The 18,772-nt window shown below is 35.9% G+C and overlaps 4 protein-coding genes across 4 annotated transcripts; 2 read left to right on the forward strand and 2 right to left on the reverse strand.

The window, feature by feature from the left end:
• Nucleotides 1–432: 432 nt before the first annotated feature.
• LOC142528971 (endo-1,3;1,4-beta-D-glucanase-like) lies at nucleotides 433–2,948 on the forward strand. Its single transcript, XM_075634284.1, has 8 exons — nucleotides 433–680; nucleotides 758–917; nucleotides 1,179–1,200; nucleotides 1,487–1,613; nucleotides 1,924–2,014; nucleotides 2,136–2,225; nucleotides 2,373–2,473; nucleotides 2,609–2,948. Exons 1-8 carry the CDS (start codon nucleotides 555–557, stop codon nucleotides 2,747–2,749), a joined length of 858 nt encoding a protein of 285 aa, XP_075490399.1. The 5' UTR covers nucleotides 433–554; the 3' UTR covers nucleotides 2,750–2,948.
• Nucleotides 2,949–3,533: 585 nt separating this feature from the next.
• On the forward strand, nucleotides 3,534–11,912 carry LOC142530130 (mediator of RNA polymerase II transcription subunit 33B-like). The gene is given in 13 exon segments (XM_075635919.1): nucleotides 3,534–3,944; nucleotides 4,064–4,174; nucleotides 4,597–4,944; nucleotides 5,059–5,375; nucleotides 5,449–5,540; nucleotides 5,998–6,358; nucleotides 7,090–7,300; nucleotides 7,937–8,051; nucleotides 8,311–8,472; nucleotides 8,902–9,204; nucleotides 9,206–9,563; nucleotides 10,100–10,306; nucleotides 10,691–11,912. Coding segments are annotated over 13 exon segments (3,987 nt in total). The 5' UTR covers nucleotides 3,534–3,666; the 3' UTR covers nucleotides 11,815–11,912.
• Nucleotides 11,913–12,057: 145 nt separating this feature from the next.
• On the reverse strand, nucleotides 12,058–13,075 carry LOC142530206 (hyperosmolality-gated Ca2+ permeable channel 1.7-like). The gene is made up of 3 exons (XM_075636005.1): nucleotides 12,860–13,075; nucleotides 12,531–12,764; nucleotides 12,058–12,448 (listed from the first exon to the last, which is right to left on the reverse strand). Exons 1-3 carry the CDS (start codon nucleotides 13,007–13,009, stop codon nucleotides 12,266–12,268), a joined length of 567 nt encoding a protein of 188 aa, XP_075492120.1. The 5' UTR covers nucleotides 13,010–13,075; the 3' UTR covers nucleotides 12,058–12,265.
• A 1,220-nt stretch (nucleotides 13,076–14,295) lies between these two features.
• On the reverse strand, nucleotides 14,296–15,459 carry LOC142528565 (EID1-like F-box protein 3). Its single transcript, XM_075633604.1, has 2 exons — nucleotides 15,378–15,459; nucleotides 14,296–15,279 (listed from the first exon to the last, which is right to left on the reverse strand). The coding sequence occupies exons 1-2, from the start codon at nucleotides 15,457–15,459 to the stop codon at nucleotides 14,480–14,482; spliced, it is 882 nt and encodes a 293-aa protein (XP_075489719.1). The 3' UTR covers nucleotides 14,296–14,479.
• Nucleotides 15,460–18,772: the final 3,313 nt, after the last annotated feature.

Below are 18,772 nucleotides of genomic sequence, written 5' to 3' on the forward strand. Positions count from 1 at the left end.
GGAATGCCTAAGAGTAACAATATGCTAACATAAGAGCACTGTAAAAAAAATATATTTAATGAGTTTTATGTTTTAATAAAAAAATGTGTCATGTAACACATATATAAAATAAATATAAATTGTTAGGTACACGCTTGAATATTATGAAATTTCTACGTATATTCCGAAGTAGACGACGTGGACCAGACATTATAATAAAAATATAAAAATGGGAACACAAAAATAGAAATTTTTTTATTTTTGGATGAAACACCAAAATAGACACGAAAATAAAATATTGGAGCAATTTTAGTCCACCAATCCGCTCTTACCAAATTCCGAATAAGAACAAGTCAAAAGTTCACACGCGAGCAGCCGTTTTTAAGAAACATCCCGGTATATATTTCGTTACATATATAATAAATTAGATTATTTTTGTCATGATATACCTTAGCTAAAGTTCGTAAACTTTTGACTTCCAATTCGATTACTTCCCTGTCAAAGATCACATTCAAATTCAATATTTCAATCATTTATCCCTCCATTTCAGTCAATCGATCCATACACGGCGAAATATGGGAACAACTGAAAGAATTGTTTACACTTTCATTCTGATTTATGTGATGCTGATGATCATAGCTAGAACGGAAAAATCAGCCGCCGAGCGCCGTCTCCTACCGGAGGAGTTGCATCAAGTTCAGGTAAGTCGGCTGTGTTTAGAAGCGGTCGATTTCAACTGTGGAGATGAGATCAATTTTTTTTTTTCAAATCTCTGCAGTCTGGTCACGCGAAGTTGGGACCGAACTGCAGCGAGAATCCGCCATTGCTGAACGGGGGTAGGGGAGGGGGGTCGGTTCTGGAAATGGGAGGGCTTCAATGCTACGTTTCGGGCCCTTCGGATTCGGAGCTCGCTATCGTCCTTGCTTCCGACATTTACGGTAAATTGTAAAAAAAAAAAGCAAAATTTTATTTACAAATTTCACGATTTATCATGGAACATACTGAAATAAAATCATTCACCAAGTTTATGTTTGTAACCAATTATTGGTTTTATTCTTTTTTAATTCAATTCTTGATTGGAATTGCCTAGAAGATCAAACGGCCAACCTGCGATGAACTCACTAAAAAATACATTTTAGAAGGTGAATAATTTTGTATTTTCTTATTTGCTTCCTTACGCAATTAATGTTTTTGCGCAGGATATACAGCACCCAACCTGAGGTATTCCTACATCCCGGCCCATATTTTCTGGGGGTTTTAGGCTTTTAGCTACAAATTTAACAATACAAAGGGAGTTTTAGCTTGTTAATTTTTCATGGGGGTTTCGCTCCATATTTGTCAATATTTGGGTTTTTAGCTTATTCATTATTCACAGAAAATTTTAGCAAATTTAGAAAAACATAATGGTTTTAGGCAATTTATCCATAAATCAGTTGTGGATATCTTGAAAGAGATATTTTTTTGTTTGGTTTTGTTGAAACTGATTCCAGGATCTATTTATTCCTAGGAAACTTGCTGATAAAGTTGCGGCTTCTGGGTTTTATGCGGTGGTTCCGGATTTCTTCCACGGAGATCCATTCGATCCTACAAACCCAAATAAGACTAAGCCAGTCTGGATGGCACAGCATGATCCAGTTTGTTTCTTACCCACTAACTAGTCCTCGTTTTACACGTTAAAAAATAAAAAAATATTACTCGAGGAATTGAGTGAACTTTTCAGTACGTGAACGTAAGACATGTTTTGAGATGCCAATTGAAACGCAAATTGGTTTGCTCTTTTAGTCTTCCCAATTTTTAATGATGATTCTTAGATTTTACTTACCGTCAGAATGCTTCCATAATCATAAACACTAGTATGTTTCACGGAGTAAGGTATTTGCTAGTTTATTTATGAGGAATCGTGTGTTAGTACTTTTGACATATTGTTATTAGTATTTCTATTAGATTAAGGCGTTTGAAGATACAAAACCGGTTTTAGAGGCTTTGAGAGGTCGCGGTACATCAGCAATCGGTGTTGCTGGATTTTGCTACGGCGGTATGTTTCAGTAGGTCACATCAGGTCCAACTTGGATTGTATGTTGCTTCTAAGCCATAATTCGAGAGGCATCAGATTCTTGACCTGTTTTTTTTTTTTTTTTGTTTTTTTATATCGCCAGGTAAGGTGGCCGTGGAACTAGTAAAATGCGGGATTGTTCAAGCTGGAGTTCTTCTACATCCATCACTTGTGACCGAAGATGACATGAAAGGTATGAAGCTTTATTTGCTTAAAATTCGAGTTTTGGGGTTGGTGACATATTTTCTTGAGATAAAATGCTCATCATTCGACTAGAATTGCCTTAAAATGCACCGGGTTACAATAGAAAAGTTTTAATTAACCTGTGAGTTATTTGCAGAGGTTAATTTACCACTAGCTATTTTGGGAGCAGAGAATGACCATGTCTCGTGTCCTCCCAAGCTAGTTAAAAGGTTCAAGGAGATTTTGTCCTCCAAAAAGGTAAACACTCAGTCTAGCTCTCTTAGACGACCATATCTGTGCTATACTTTTTGCGGACACATATATTCAAAAGATTTGAGTTCAATCTTTATAATCAGTTGTAAAATTTCGGCCTTTTTTTGCCTTTTGCTATAGATTCCTAACTTTGCGAAAATCTTTCCTGGGGTTGCTCATGGGTGGACCTTGAGGTACAACTTGACTGATAAGAAGGCTGTGAAGGCTGCTGATAAAGCTCACCTAGATATGCTGAATTGGTTGATCAAATATGTCGATTGAGAGGACAATTGAACGCAACTGATTATTTTGAGGTTCCAAAGAACAAGAGATTCAAATATATTTTACGTTGATTTTCTCATAGCCTTGTCTCGTCTGAAATATGTTATCATTTCCAAAGAATAATTTATTCAAAGGCGGTGTGAAATATTTCCCTACCTCTAGTCTTTTTTTTTTAAAGTATATTTTTGACGATTTTTTTTTTTAAAAAATAGAGATGACTCCTGTAGTATTTCTCTAGTTCATGTAATAATGTTGGTGGAATATATCCCCACCTCTAGGCTTTTCCCAATAGTCATTCAAGACAAAACAATCAAAAAACTAATTTTTGGTGACAAGAACAGGTTGATTAAATATATTTTAAAAATAAATGTGAACATTTTTTATTATTAAATGATTGAGTAATTCAATATTTACTCTTGCTCAATATAAATAAAATTAAATTATTTCTAAAAAAAATATTTTCTCAATAAAATTTCATTATTATTTGATTTCGAAAATAGTGTAATATATTTATTAAACAAAATTACAAAAGGATATCGCCGTTGATTTTTCTAGAAAAATTTAATATTCAACATAAATTTTTTTTAAAAAAAACGATTATTTTATTTAAAAAAGTTGAACGAAAACATTAAAATACTAAAATTTTTGTGGGACTATATTAGATTATTAATTAAATAAATATATATAAAAGTATTTTATAATATGTTATTGGTTAATGTATTTAAAATTAAATAACAAATTTATTTATCTGATAATATTGAGTTAAATATACTTGGAATAATGGGCGTGCCGTCGGCTCTACAAAATTAATGCCCACTGGCTCGTGTGGTCCTTTTTTCCTGCGGCCCCCCAATTGGACGAACGAAGACCCCTAATGGTCGGTAAATATCTCCGGAGGATTGTAATTGTGAGTTGATATGGCGGGGAAGTCGCCGCCGCAGCGGACATGGGACGGTGTATTGGAGTTGACGAAAGCGGCGCAGGAAAGGGGCACTGACCCCCTGATTTGGGTCATGCAGCTGTCTTCAAGCCTCAACGCTGCCGGCGTATCCATGCCATCAGTTGAAGTAGCGGAGCTACTAGTCTCTCACATTTGCTGGTCAAACAACATCCCTATCGCATGGAAATTCCTTGAGAAGGCGTTGACGATTCGTATCATTCCCCCCATGTTCGTTATCGCTCTTCTCTTTACGAGGTTTGCTTTCATTTTATTAACTAGTCGGTCCTTTCATGTGAAATCATCAATTCATGCTGCCTGGAATTTTCCATGTCATCATATGCAACATTTTTACTTGCATATTGTTATTTATGCAGGATAATTCCAAGGAGAAGGAGGCATCCAGTGGCATATAGACTCTATATGGAGCTTGTTAAGAGATATGCGTTTTCTCTGCCATCTCTAATTAATAGTGCCAACTATCAAAAGTATGTATTTTTTGGTTCAAATATTTAAGATTATATTTTTCTTACTATATGTGATGTAAATTATGCACTAGCTCACTCTTTAGCTAGCCATGGGCTGTTCAATGATTTTTATCTTCATGGTAACAGGCAAATCTTTTGAAGATACAAAAAGTGAGTGGTGTAGTCGCCATTTATTTGGCGTAGCATAAGTATAAACAATCTGGTTGGATTGTTCATAGTTCAGAGTTCTTTTTAAACAAAAAATTAAAATTTCAGTGTGGAAACCTGCTGGAAATTTTTTTTTTGGGGCATTAAATTCATTAATTTTCCCGAAATTTTCGAGGTCTCCATTATTCAGTATTGTTTTGCCAATTGGGAACTTGCAATTTCGCTTCATATAATCGTATTGATCCTTATTGATGAGATGAAATATCCATTTGCAGGGTCATGGAATCAATAAACAATGTCCTCCAATTTTTTCAGGTGTTCGGAGTTCAATCCTCGGAACCAGGGCTTCTTATTGTGGAATTTATATTTGCAATTGTATGGGGATTACTCGACGCATCACTTGATGATGAAGGTTTGATAGAACTCACTCCTGAAAAGAAATCTAGGTGGCCAACCAGGAATCAAGACATGGAGATAGATTATGCTGATAATTTTGACGGAAAGAAAGGGGAACGTCAGGTGGCATTGAGTAAAATTAATACTGTTGTTGCTGTGGAGCTACTTGGTGAATTTTTCCAGAACAAAGTAACTTCCGGAATCCTTTATTTGGCTCGTCAAAACATGTAATTTTCTTGTTTCCTTTTGATTTCTCTATAAACTTTTGTATAGAAATGTGAGTTGGACTTTTGATGGTTTTATACAGCACTGAAGCATGCATTCGTCCCATTTGCTTTTAGGCCAATGCACTGGGGATGCTTTATTCACAGTTTGAGACTGCTCGCTGCAAATTCCTTATCTCTGAGAAATTCAAAAGTTATTTCTCCGGAGGAACTCTCACGGTTAACATCTGATAAACATCATGTTTTGCCATGTAAATGCAAAACAAACTCACAAAAACAATACCACACGCTTACATCTAGGTCACCTCCGTCATCTGCTGGTCAAAGTCTTGGTACTGTTCGATCAGAACTTTGGCTTCCCATAGATCTTTATTTGGAAGATGCAATAAGTGGAATGCAAGTGACAACCACTGCTGCTGCAGAAACACTTACAGGTAGATCTTTTGAAACATGGTTGGACAGCTATTTTATTTAGTGTAGATCTGCTAATCTAGATTGGTATGACAGGGTTGGTCAAGGCACTCCAGGCTCTGAACCAAACCACTTGGCAGGATTCATTTCTTGGCTTGTGGATCGCAGCTTTACGACTTGTCGAGAGGGTAAGAAATCATTGAAAATGATGAAACAGTATAACTTACCCCACTGTAATCTTGAGTTTGAGTTTAGTCTGTCTGTATTCTTTTGTTCGTGTTAAGTAAAATTCTGTTTGATTATATATATGCATTGTCCTTGGAATTTGTTTGGTCAACGGAGTTCCAGCTTCTTGCTATGCTGTCCTTGGTAAATATAATTTGATATATTTATGCCCAAGCCTTGGGTGAGGTCTCAGTAGTTGTGTTGGTCCATGCAATTGTTTTGATTTGCAATTTTTGGGGCATGCATAAATATTATAATCGGTCTGCTTTGTTTGCCGACATCATACATAAGTTATTGAGGAAGGTAGCTCTTAATAAAGATTGTATTACATGATTGAAATTCATTTTGATATGGTTATATTTGGATGCTTTGCATCAAATCTTTGCTGGAAATCGACATATTTTCTTTGGATGTGTCCAGGAGACGAATTTAAGTGAAGGCCCAATTCCTCGTCTTGACACTTGTTTATGCATGCTACTGTCTGTTGTCATTCTAGTAGTTGTCCATATTGTTGATGAAGAGGAGATCATGTTAATTTGTGAAGCTGAACGAAGCTCCATTAATCAAAGACAGGACATACTCTCCATGGGAAAGCGTCGTCAGGACTTAGTTTCCAGCCTACAGCGGTTGGATGATTTTGAAGGCTTGTTGACTCCTCCACCACTTGTCAGTTCGTTGGCTAATCAAGCTGCTGTAAAAGCAATGATGTTTGTTTCAGGCCTAACAGTTGGCAGTGGACACATTGATGGCATGAGCCTGAATGACTTTCCCATAAATATCTGTGAGTTTTTTATACACGTACTTTCCATAGGAGGACTCAGAGATGTTGAATCTATTTACATAATTTTTTTTTGAAATTTATTATTCTTCTGCTGTCTGTCAAATGAGAGTATTGAAATTGCATGCAAATCAGTGTGATGCGATTGCCTTATACTGTCTGAGCCTCTGGTTTAGTGAATACTGCCTCAGTTATTCCTATGCATGCAATTTTACTTAACATAAGGTGAAAAACAGTATTAGGCTAAGCTCGAATCTGGCACGAAACACTGGAAGCAAAAGTTTTAGACTTACTAGAGTAAAGACAATATATGAAATTTAGGTTTAGCAGTATTAAATGTAAGACAATGGTTTACATAGAAGATGACAAGTTATTTGTAAGTGAGAGCTTTAAGTATCTAGGATCATTTTTTCGAAACATTTGAGGGGTTGATAAAGATGTTTTACATAGAATACAAACAGAAGAGTTGAACGAGGACATTTAAGTGACAAAAACACACATTGACTGAGGAAGAGGGAGACCAAAGGATACTTGGTTAACAAGAGTAAAATAGGATAAAATCCATTTAAATATAAATGATGATATAGTTGGAGATAACACAGTGACAAGATAATTCATGTAGCAGACTGCGGATCCCACTTAGTGAGGTAAAGGCTTGTTGTAAAGTGAAAAATGGTGGTAACTTCTTCCTCTCTCAAGCCATTTGGTTTGCTTCTAATTCTGATCATTTACAGCTGGGGACCTTCGGCATCTGATTGTTGAGGCTTGCATAGCTAGAAATGTTTTGGATACATCAGCATATCTGTGGCCTGGATACGTAAAGGGACATTGCAACCAAATTCCACGTAGTGTTTCCGGACAAGTTCCTTGTTGGTCAGCATTGATGAAAGGATCGCCTTTAACTCCTACAATGGTCAATGCACTGGTATTGACTCCTGCCACAAGGTAGATAAAATTTTTAATTTGGGAGTTAATATGGTCATTGACTAACTCGTGGAAATTTGATATCTAATTCAAATGGAGGCCCTTGATATCTAGCTTTCTTGATTTTTTTTAGTGTCGTCGGCGCACACTTCTTGACCTCTTTTGTGATAAAAATCAAAATTTATGAAACGGCTCATCTTAACAATCTGTCGACCTTCAAGGACAAATGAGAAAAGTTGCAGGCAATGCTTTTCTTTTCTTTCTTTTCTTGAGTTTTCTTTTTTTTTTTTGCGCTGGTATTATCATTTCATGATATCCCATAACAAACTTATGGATTGGTATCAATTAATCCCAGGATGTTACCACCCAGCCACTCTTAGTGAATTCTTTAACCATATACTTGGTTGTTATATCACAGTCAAACAGTGCTGGGTTATCAGTTCCCTGTTTCGAGTGTCACCTGCTGTAAGGAAGCTGAGATGTTATAATTCAATCTGTTTACTTAGCCAGTTATCAATTCAAATAAGGCAGCTGAAATTGAGCTTAGTTTTTATAAATCAACCGAGGGCACCGGATCCTTCTTTTTTTCAATTATATTCTTATATATCCCTGGTGGTATTAATTATAACTGATTCGAGGTTATACAATTGATGGAAGCTTAGTAGAGATTGAGAGATTGTACGAGATAGCTATCAGCAGTACTGACGACGAGAAGATTTCTGCCGCTACAATATTCTGTGGGGCTTCTCTAAGTCGTGGGTGGAATATTCAGGTAATTGGTTATGAATATTATGTTTGACTTGTAATGTTAGTTTGAGACTCTCGAGTTGTTCACTGATACTTAAGCCCAAAGCAATGTAGCGTCTTCTCTTTTTGAGTTGTTCCATTATCCATTTACCTTTACAGTCCTTAAATGGAGGATGCTGCGATTTATGGGACAAGATATCCCTCCCTATGGGCCTGTCTTTTGTAGCTCTCTGCAGTCTGTACTTTGTTACATTTTCAACGATGTTTTTCTCTTGTACTGACAGGAACATACTGCTCTTTTCATCGTAAGATTGCTTTCACCTGCAGTTCCTACTGATTTTTCTGGAAGCGAGTCTCATTTGATAGGTTATGCTCCAGTTCTGAATGTTCTCCTTGGCGGGATATCATCTGTAGATAGTATGCAGATTTTTTCCTTGCACGGTTTGGTAGGTCCAAATTCATTTCTTTCCTCTTCTTCTGTACCTTGGTAGAGTTGTAAGGAAAATCAACGGGTTTCAAGCCATCTAACGCAATTAGATATTATATCAAACTATTTTTTGAAACCTGAAAACAAAGTTGGTTCTGCTGTCAGAAAACCCAAGACCTGACAGGTTAGCGTATTCTTGTACTATGCTGACCATTTTATATTTTGCTTTTAACTATGTATTGCTACCTTTGTCAATATTTACAAAATACAAGTTAATGAAGGATGGTTTGTGCAGGAACTAAAAAAAACATTATTATTAGATTAAAAAATGACCCCAGAGATTATTATTAAAATGGGAGGAAGGAAGAAACCTGAAATGAATAAGTTTTTATGGAAATATTGTAATCTCAGAATGTTCATGTGCAACAACTATTCAACTATCTTGCAGGTTCCTCAACTTGCTGCAGTCTTGATGTCAATCTGTGAGGTCTTTGGTTCATGTGCACCCAATGTGTCATGGAGTCTTAGTACTGGAGAAGAAATATCTTCTCATACCGTGTTTTCAAATGCATTTAATCTGTTGTTGCGGTTCTGGAGATTTGATCGACCACCAGTGGACCATGTAATAGGAGATGTCCCCTCAGTTGGATCCCAATTGACTCCAGAATATCTGTTACTGGTTCGCAATTCCCAGTTAGCTGCGTTTGAAAATCAACTAAAGAATAAAAATACAGCAAGTAGGCTGTCAAGATTAGGTACATCCGTCTTCCACCGATCCCATATTCATGGATTCTTTTCCCAAACTAAAGCGTTGGTACCGACAGCACCAGGAATGCATTGCATCTATTCTTTCTGCTCTGGTGCCTGGAAATCCTGTTCATCAGATTGTTGAGGCGCTCCTAAACATGATGTTCAAAAAAATAAACAGAGGTGGTCAACCGCTGACTCCTACCTCTGGAAGCAATAGCTCATCTGCATCTGGAACTGATGATTCATTTATGTGTCTTAAATTACCTGCTTGGGATATTCTTGAAGCGGTTCCCTTTGTTCTTGATGCTGCCCTTGCTGCTTGTGCCCACGGGAAACTAACACCACGTGAATTGACCACTGGTTTGTCAATATTTTTGCTATTAAAATAGACCAGTTACATTTCATAAATATTGCACTTCCTTGAAGATGCATGCGATTTTTGTAAAGAGACTCTAATATTATCTAATTTTATTAGCATGTTTTGGTACTGTAGTCTTCATATCAAACTTGACTCACATGTTTTCCTACCTGGATAAATAATTGGCTGCTTTTAGAAAATGAAATACCATTTGTGTCTGCATAATTTCTCTGACCTACAAGCTCTTGTTAATTCCATGGCCGCAAAAACTTTTAGATAATTACATAGAATAAATTGTATTATATTTTCAGTGGCAAAAAATATTTGCAGAAGTTTAGAAGAAATTATTTTAGAAATCCATTTCAAAACCCGCATTTATGATTTTCATGACTACTGAATATCTGTACTTTGAAATGTCTCTCACCGCATTTACGTACCTCTTACTTTAAATATCAGGTTGTTCCTTTTTTTAAATTCCAAATTTTACGAATTGTTTATTATTTATTAATCTTACATGACTTTCATGTTTCCACCTCAGGGCTCAAAGATCTTGCCGACTTTCTGCCTGCTTCTTTGGGGACGATTGTAAGTTACTTTTCTGCAGAAGTGACCCGGGGCCTTTGGAAGCCCGCTCTCATGAATGGAATGGACTGGCCGAGCCCTGCTGCAAATTTATCCATAATTGAGGAACAGATAAACAAAATTTTAGCTTCTACTGGTGTTAATGTCCCATGTCTTGCATTAGGTGCGCACCTTTGATATTTGAAAATCAAATTGCCTAACTACTGGTTGCTTTTTGCGTTCTGCTGCTGGCATAGTTTTCTGGCTTTGGATTTTACAGCATGATTGCTTTTTGACTTTAAATTTAAAATGTAGATCAGAAAAATTAAGTGTTGAATGCTATCTGTTATTAAGGTAAAAGGTTTGAGATTAATTTTTTTATTGTTCCGTGGTGAGTTATTTTTTATTTGAGTGACAGTTTTACCAGTTTTACATTATATTACGAATCCTTCTTTAGAAACAGAGGTTCCTAGACTCTTCAAGGATCTAGGATTTGTCTTTTTTCATAGAAAGTTGAAAAAAGCACCTAGTTCGCAACTATTATGCTGATTAGTGTTTTTACTTGTAGTGGGAAGCTCTCCTGTGACTATACCACTACCCCTGGCTGCCCTAGTGAGCCTCACAATAACCTATAAACTCGATAAACCTACTCGGCGTTTTCTAAATCTGGTTGGCCCGGCCTTGAGTAACCTTGGCATCTGTTGCCCCTGGCCTTGTATGTCAATAATAGCTGCTTTATGGACTCAAAAGGTAAAGCGCTGGAGTGACTTTCTTCTCTTCTCTGCGGCACAGACGGTCTTCCACCACAATAGTGATGCTGTCGTCCAACTCCTGAAAGTATGCTTTACAGCAGTACTTGGGTTAAATTCTTCTTCAGTAGCAAGCAATGGTGGCGTTGGTGCTCTTCTCGGTCATGGCTTTGGTTCCCACTTTGCCGGCGGATTATCTGCAGTCGCGCCTGGAGTGCTATATTTACGAGTTCATCAATCAGTGAGAAATGTCATGTTTATCACAGAAGAAATTCTCTCTCTTCTGATGCTCACAGTCAAAGATATTCTGAACAACGGTTTATCCAAAGAAAAAATAGAAGAACTCAAGAAAACCAAGTACAGCTCGAAGTATGGCCTGGTTTCTCTTTCATCTTCAATGACCCAAGTGAAGACTGCAGCTTCACTGGCCGCTTCTCTGGTTTGGATTACCGGTGGTCTAAATTTGGTTCAAATTTTGATCAAAGAAACTCTACCCTCATGGCTAATATCCTCGATTCATGGGTCAGAATCGAGCAGTGAGAAATCAGGAGGTATAGTTGCTATGATGGTTGGTTACGCTCTTGCATATTTCACAGTATATACAGGTATATTTGCATGGGGAGTGGACTTGACATCACCCGCATCCAAGAGACGACCTAAGGTTCTCGAAAAGCACTTGGAATTCCTGGCAAGTGCCTTGGATGGAAAAATATCACTCGGCTGCGACAAAGCTACTTATAGAGCATACGTCACTGGATACATAAGTTTGATGATTAGCTGCACCCCTGCTTGGATGCTGGAAGTTGACGTCGAAGTCGTAAAGAGAGTTAGCAGGGGATTAAAACAATGGAATGAGGAAGACTTGGCGCTGTCCCTTCTAGGAATTAGTGGGATTGGTGCTGTGGGTGCTGCTGCTGAGATGATCATAGAAACAGGATTTTGAATTTTGTTCCTCTGTTCGAATCATGCTATCTTTGGTGTTTTTATATACTTAGATAGATGGATTGGATAATATTAATGCAAATTTCATAATTTGTATCATTGTTTTGTGCAAGGTTGTTTTTACTTGCGTTTCCGTTGTGCAAATTCTTGTCGATATCTGTCTCTGTGTGGAAAAATACGACAAAGAACATCGAATAATTCTCACAGCAGAAGTCCCGCTTTCAAATTAACTTGCTACAACGAGTATTGATTTAACAGCAAATCCCAATTTTAGACGCACTAATCTTTCAAAAAGGCATATAAATAAAATAATTTTCACACTAATATTGACAGTTTCAATAATTTCTTTTCTTTTTTCCAAAGAACGGATATTTGCTAGTAAAAAAAATCATGACAAATAAGAAGTAACTTCTAATATAACTTCAGGAGTGATGCCACCAGAACAAGCTTTACTACTCATGCGTGCGTTTTCTCTTTGTAGAAACTAGTGGATTATTCTCTTCTTGATCAATAGCCGCCGGTTTATCTATCTCGATACCTTTGTACACCGGATGCACGTCAGCATCTTGCAAGAATGCATTCAAGTTGAGGTTTGGCTCCGTCGCCTTTTCTAACGTGTCCTTCACCATTGCTTCCTGCTCGTGTTCGTTATGTAATTTTGATTTCTTTTATCTATGATAAAATTTCTAACATAAATTTTATAGGATGACTACTAACCTGTAGTGGGAACTTGACGAATGCCGACTCGAATCGTCCCTTGCAGAAGCGGTGAAACCAGAAGGGCAAGATAGGCAGAACTAGCAGAATTGGAGTTGATTTAGCAAAATTCTTTGTACTCAAAAGTCCCATTAGCAAAAGTTGTGATATTATTAATCCTATAATCACATGACTTTGCACATCTGGCCAAAACGCAGCGCCACTCTCATATTTCTGATCATAAACATTGATGATCTGCAAAAACAAGAACCATCATAAAAATCTGGTTGTTTTTTCGACCCAGATGTAAAACTTTGTAAAATGTATTACGGGTGGCAGATCACACAAACCTGGTGGCAAAATATGACGTAAGAAAAGGCAAAGAATATGATGATGAAAGGTAAAATAAAAGGTGTGATGACGGAGTATACGAGTCTCAACAAGAAATATAGCTGTATACGAGGTTCTGAAATGGCAATATTTATAGAAACATGTTCCATTGTCAGTTCCCAGTCTTTTTCGGTTTTCACCAAGAATGTGTTCTTGATGTGGAATATTATTAAAGGAACCAGGTTTTCACTCCTTTCTATAAATACGAGGTTTGTATAAACATTAAAAAATTCATTCACATATATATCTCCCACATCATTCACTCTTTAGATTTTGACACACTATTGGCACGTCATTTCTCTTTGCAACATTGATTTTCCTTGTTCACCTGCTGACTTTAGTATCGGAGTGGTCACGTCGGATATCTCTCAGGCGCCCATTCATGTAGTTATCTTCATATTTACAGATCAACATCATCAATTCCCCGGAGAAAAACCTTGGGTGTGGATGCATATTGCTGTGCTCTCATCTCTCATCTTTTTTATATTCGATCCACTAAATTGCTCGACCCAACTCATCCGATTTACCCGGATCACGTCAATCTTCAATCTGCATTAAAGATTTTTCACCACATTCATCGACAAGTAACATGAAAAAAAATAGGAATAAATATTAGTTATATACTCACCCAAGAAGATAAATCCTAACATATATGGCTAGCATCCAACTCAAAAACTTCAGATATGTTTTAAAGTCTAAGTTTACAAACTTTTTCAACAACGGACCCGAGGACTTGGGGCTCGATCTTATACCCTTCTTGTACCATTTTGGGAAGTATACTCTATCGTTGAGGGGTTGAAGGCCTAAAACCGCAAAGGCCAGAAGAAATGTCAATGCCGAAAGAAGATTGATGGCTGCTGATACTCCAATGTCTTGTACACTAGCCATATTCTTCTACGAAGATTATCGCTGTTCAACTGCGAGTTAACACGAAAAGACTATTTTATCATTAATAGTAACTAAACAAGAGATCTTCATTTATTGGTTCACGGGGAAATTTTCTCACGTCGCACGTATAATCCTTATCTGGACAAGGAAAACATGTCTGAAAAATCAAGAAGGATGAAACTCCAAAGTTTCGTAAGAGCAAAGAATACAATTCTGATTATAGATTGAAAGAATCAACATAAAACCGAGATGAAATCAAAAAAATAAAATGAAGAATCCTTTTTTTGTTGCTTTTATTTTCAGGTATGGTTTAATTTAATCAACATATACGTGAATTATTATAATATAATCAAGTATATGATAAATTTTGCGTCAATTGATATATTTTAAAATTTTGACCCTTTTCTATTGCTTAATTTTTAAATTTTAATTTCAAAGTCTTGGGAATCAACAATAAAAAATTAATATGGATTTTCGTATAAATTAAAGTTTTAATTTTATTAGGCAAATATATATAATATGAATGGTATAATATTAAAATTCCAAAATGTGAAGCCATAATTAAACTAATCACAAGACAAGTCTGCATGCAAGATTGAAAATCATGCGACTGAGAAACATATGTACAACACAGGTCGGCTAAGGCTTCATTCTCCCATCCATCGACAGATATATATCCGTTCCTAGTTAAATCATCCACCGTCATCTTCGTAATCGTCGGCGCTCTCACTCGAATCATCGTCTTTCTTCTCGTCGTCGGACGACAGGTGAGCCAGCCAGCAGGTCCCATGCAAGTGTCCATTCAAGCAAACGAAATACTCCAAAGCGTCGTCACTGGACCCCAACCGACGGGCGGCGCTCTTCCTTGGGATCAACCGACCCGCCATCATGCTCCACAAGCGCGCCCCGCAGTAAGGACACCTAAGCAGGGCGTCGAAATCCACCTGCCTTCCGATCAGAAACTCCCGAGTCCTTGACTTCATGAACTCCCGAAACACGCCTCTGTAAATCCCGATATCGACTTCCTTCCCCGACGTCGGGTGCTCGCACGGGTCGCTGACGTACAGAACGTCTCCTCGGCATTTCTTCAACAGGAAGCTCTGACCAGAGGTTTTGGAGAACCGGGTCGATTTTACGAAGTGCCCCGGACGGGGATGGGACAACTCGAAATTGGCCGTTGATTCACACCCCCCGCAAAAGAACAACAGCTTCGCCAGCGACTGCCACCCGCCGATAATACGGCTGTTCCGAGCTCCTTCTGTTAAAGTGGATACCATCCGCGGCGCCTTGAACAGGCAAAGCTCTCGCCACAGCAGCCGCTTCGCCAGTGCTCTGAGCCTCCGGTTCACGGAGGCCATACGGCAGAGGACATGGATGTCCCATTTCAAGAACTGCAAGAGAAGGACAAGTACTCGCTCGTTTAGTATCCCACATTCCGAGGAACCGTCGCCGGAATCTGCGATTTTCTGCAATTTTTTAGATGGAACTCGCGCTCATTAATTATTAATATATTCTTTCTAGCTAGTTTCAAAACAATCCCAACTAAAATTCTCCAGTGCCGGCAATGGTGAAGCCGTGGGAATTTTATACACAACGGGAGACACGTTGAAACATAGGTTTGATTAACGGTTTCAAAGAAAGCGAAATTAAGGGTCTGTTGTCGGGTTTCCATTGGGCGGGAGGACACTTTTGAAGAAATGATTGGATTTCTTCACCACAGGGGAACACGAAACGTCGACGTTTAGATCGGGGAGAATCTGGTAGATCCTGCCACGTGTAGCATGTACAAATATCTGCGGGAGGCACGTGGTAGATTAAGATATTTCCCTTGTACCTACCAAATATGTAATACACGTGGCGAAGTCAGCCATCTCCCACGTATGAACTTGACCCATAGTAATTTATAGAGGTATCTCGGGCTTGTAAAAATTAAAATTTAATGAGTTTTTAGATTATGATGAAGCATATATAACCAATGAAAATATTATATAAATGACAATATATGTACATTTTATATAAAGTATATAATTGAAGATTTTATATTGTATAAAAAAAATTTCCTAGTGTAGTATAAAGTTTAGATTACAACTTATTTTGTTATACAGATCATTCATAACAAAATTATTTTTCATGCTAAAGATATTTTTTATTATAGTAATTATAAAAATTTTTGACCCATACTTATAAATTTATACTACATATGTCAAGCATGCTTTGATTAGATTCAGCATATCAATTGTTTCATTGTATATGGGCTCTGTAAAACAATTAGTGGATAATATATTTTTGAAAATAAAAAAAAATCAAATAATATGTATGATTAATATAGTGATAGTTCAGAAATTTGAAACAAGAATCTAGCTTTTATATATATGTATATATACATATGTGAGTAAACATTGTTTATATTTTTAATTCTACATTGGTGTTTGCTCGAGAAATACAAATATTTTTTTTATTTTTTTTATTTTTATATTTGGATGTGTTAATATTCAAAATTGGTTACTCTTCTTACTCCCCTCGCATAAGCGACACATACACAGATATATATATATATATATATTTAAATTGGGTCAAATAAAATAAATGTGAAGTTTATAGAGTTGTCACTTTATAATATTTTTATGTAATGCCACGTAATCAGTGTATGGATCTGTATTTTCGACAGGATACAATTAAATATGATATTTTTTTAACAAAAGGAAACTTTTTCGCACATAAACTTCACTTTCTGTCGATTAGTTCCAAGGAGACCTAAAAAACGATATTATTAAAGTAAGATATATATATATATACACGATATTATTAAAGTAATATATATATATATATATATATATATATATATATATATCTCTCTCTCTCAAGTATCGGTTTCACTAGTTGGAAGTTATTCCTCTGTTCCGTGAGAAGAAACTATATATGTAAGAAAGATTCGTTTGTTGAGTAGTTGACTATTTTTCATCATGTTTTATACTCTAGTCATAATTTATGATCCATGCTAAACATCGATGATGTATGCATATAAGGAAATTGGGAGTATTTATTATCGTCACATTGTTTGAGAAATCGATCAAGAATTGGGTTTGTTCAATCTTATCTACATGGGTAGATGTACGAATTATTGAGAAGTTGAAACGTCACATCTCTGTGTAACGAAGAGTTGACACGTGTCAAAATTTGATACATCTCAACTCTTCGATGATTTTAAGACAATATTCATATGAGTAGGGTGAAACGATGGGGCAAATATATATGGACTTGTTGTTTCTAGATACTGGCAAGAGCTGCCAATGATATAAAAGATAATTAAAGAAATCATGATAACGTTTTTCAGGCACAAATTCCATTTGTGTCTAAAATCATATTATTAGGTGGAATACATTAAATATAATATGCAAACCTTAAAGTTTCTGTCGCCAAATTTAGCGTAGTTCGTTAGCAGCCCAATGAGGAAAGTACGTCCAAATATAAGAAATTTGATTGGTAGTGGTGGGGTTTCCATAATAATCAATTGTGGAATATGTCGTCTACCTCGAAGATTAGTTAATTTTTTACCTCTCTTTTCGACAAATTTCTTTCCTTGCCCACCCGATTCTCCATTTTATTTTTCCCCTTTTTTCGTTTCTGTTGAACATTGTTTTATATTTAATTGAATTTATAACTCGAAATGAAATTAGATTTTTATCTGGATATAACGGAAGTTAAATATATTGATGTATTCTAATTTAAGGATTTTTAATCAATTTGATTGTTTAGATGAGTTTATATTTGGAAATCTCAAATCCACCATTCATTAGTCACGTTGGAGTAAGTATATCGTGCAATGGTCTTATGAGTCTATATCATCTTGCTTATAGCATTTTTCAGTCTGTCAACATAATACGTCTACTCCATATGTTTTTCAACACATGCGAGATCTATACAATCCTACACCACATCCCTGAAAAATAAACTCACGATCATTGATTGAAGGAGTCGCACCCTTATGATGATGAGCCATGTTGAGCTGATGTGAGAAATATTGATACAGCTAATACTTTCAGTGAAAAGTATTAATTTTGATATAAAAATAATATTTTCACTTAAATAAACACACATGACACAATCTACATTTGACAAATAAGTAATACTTTTAACTCAAATTAACATTTATTACAAATTAACATATATTACACAGTATTTATTCATACAACAACTAATAAAAATGATACTTTTGTGTGAAAAATAATATTTCACAAGTCAAATATTTTCACTATAATATACATATATTACATAATATTTTTTTTCATAACATAACTAACAAAAATGATAATTTTTGCAGTGAAAAATAACAATTTGCATATAAAAACAATTTGGTTGTAAAAACAGGTAGGAAATAATAAGAAAAAAAATTGACGAAACTTCTAAGCATCTCACATTTAATAAATATCTCGATTGTGAATAGAATGATGTTTGTAAATTATAAAATTGTTGTAAGATTATTATTGTTCAACATTTATTTATGGAAGGATAATGTAAAAAATACAATCAATGTATTGCACAACGATATTTATATCAATTATTTAATGAAATTTTGCTATTATGTCGTGAGATTTTATATTCAATGTATCACGAGATTTTGATAATTTGAATTGTTGTATTGAATATTTTGTGGTATAAAAATTATTATACAAATATTGTTGTACAGGTAACATATTCTTATAGAAATCACAAATATTATAAAGCCGATTTTGAAAATCAATTTTTTTTAAAAAAGTAATTGTTCTCATCAAATTAAAGACAAAATGACATTTTCTCATAATTAATTAATAGATCGATAATTAGAGAAAAAAATCTTTGTGATAAAACCAAATGTTTTATTTTTTCTATTGGGCTTGATCATGAGACATGTCTTGTACAAAACTATACGACCCATATAGTTTGGGCCTACTTCTGGAGGAGCCCAATCCAGTGCGGCCCTGCGCCACAGGTTTCACCCAACTGTA

This window comes from Primulina tabacum, chromosome 16, assembly GCF_025594145.1.
Source record: "Primulina tabacum isolate GXHZ01 chromosome 16, ASM2559414v2, whole genome shotgun sequence".
NCBI lineage: Eukaryota > Viridiplantae > Streptophyta > Magnoliopsida > Lamiales > Gesneriaceae > Primulina > Primulina tabacum.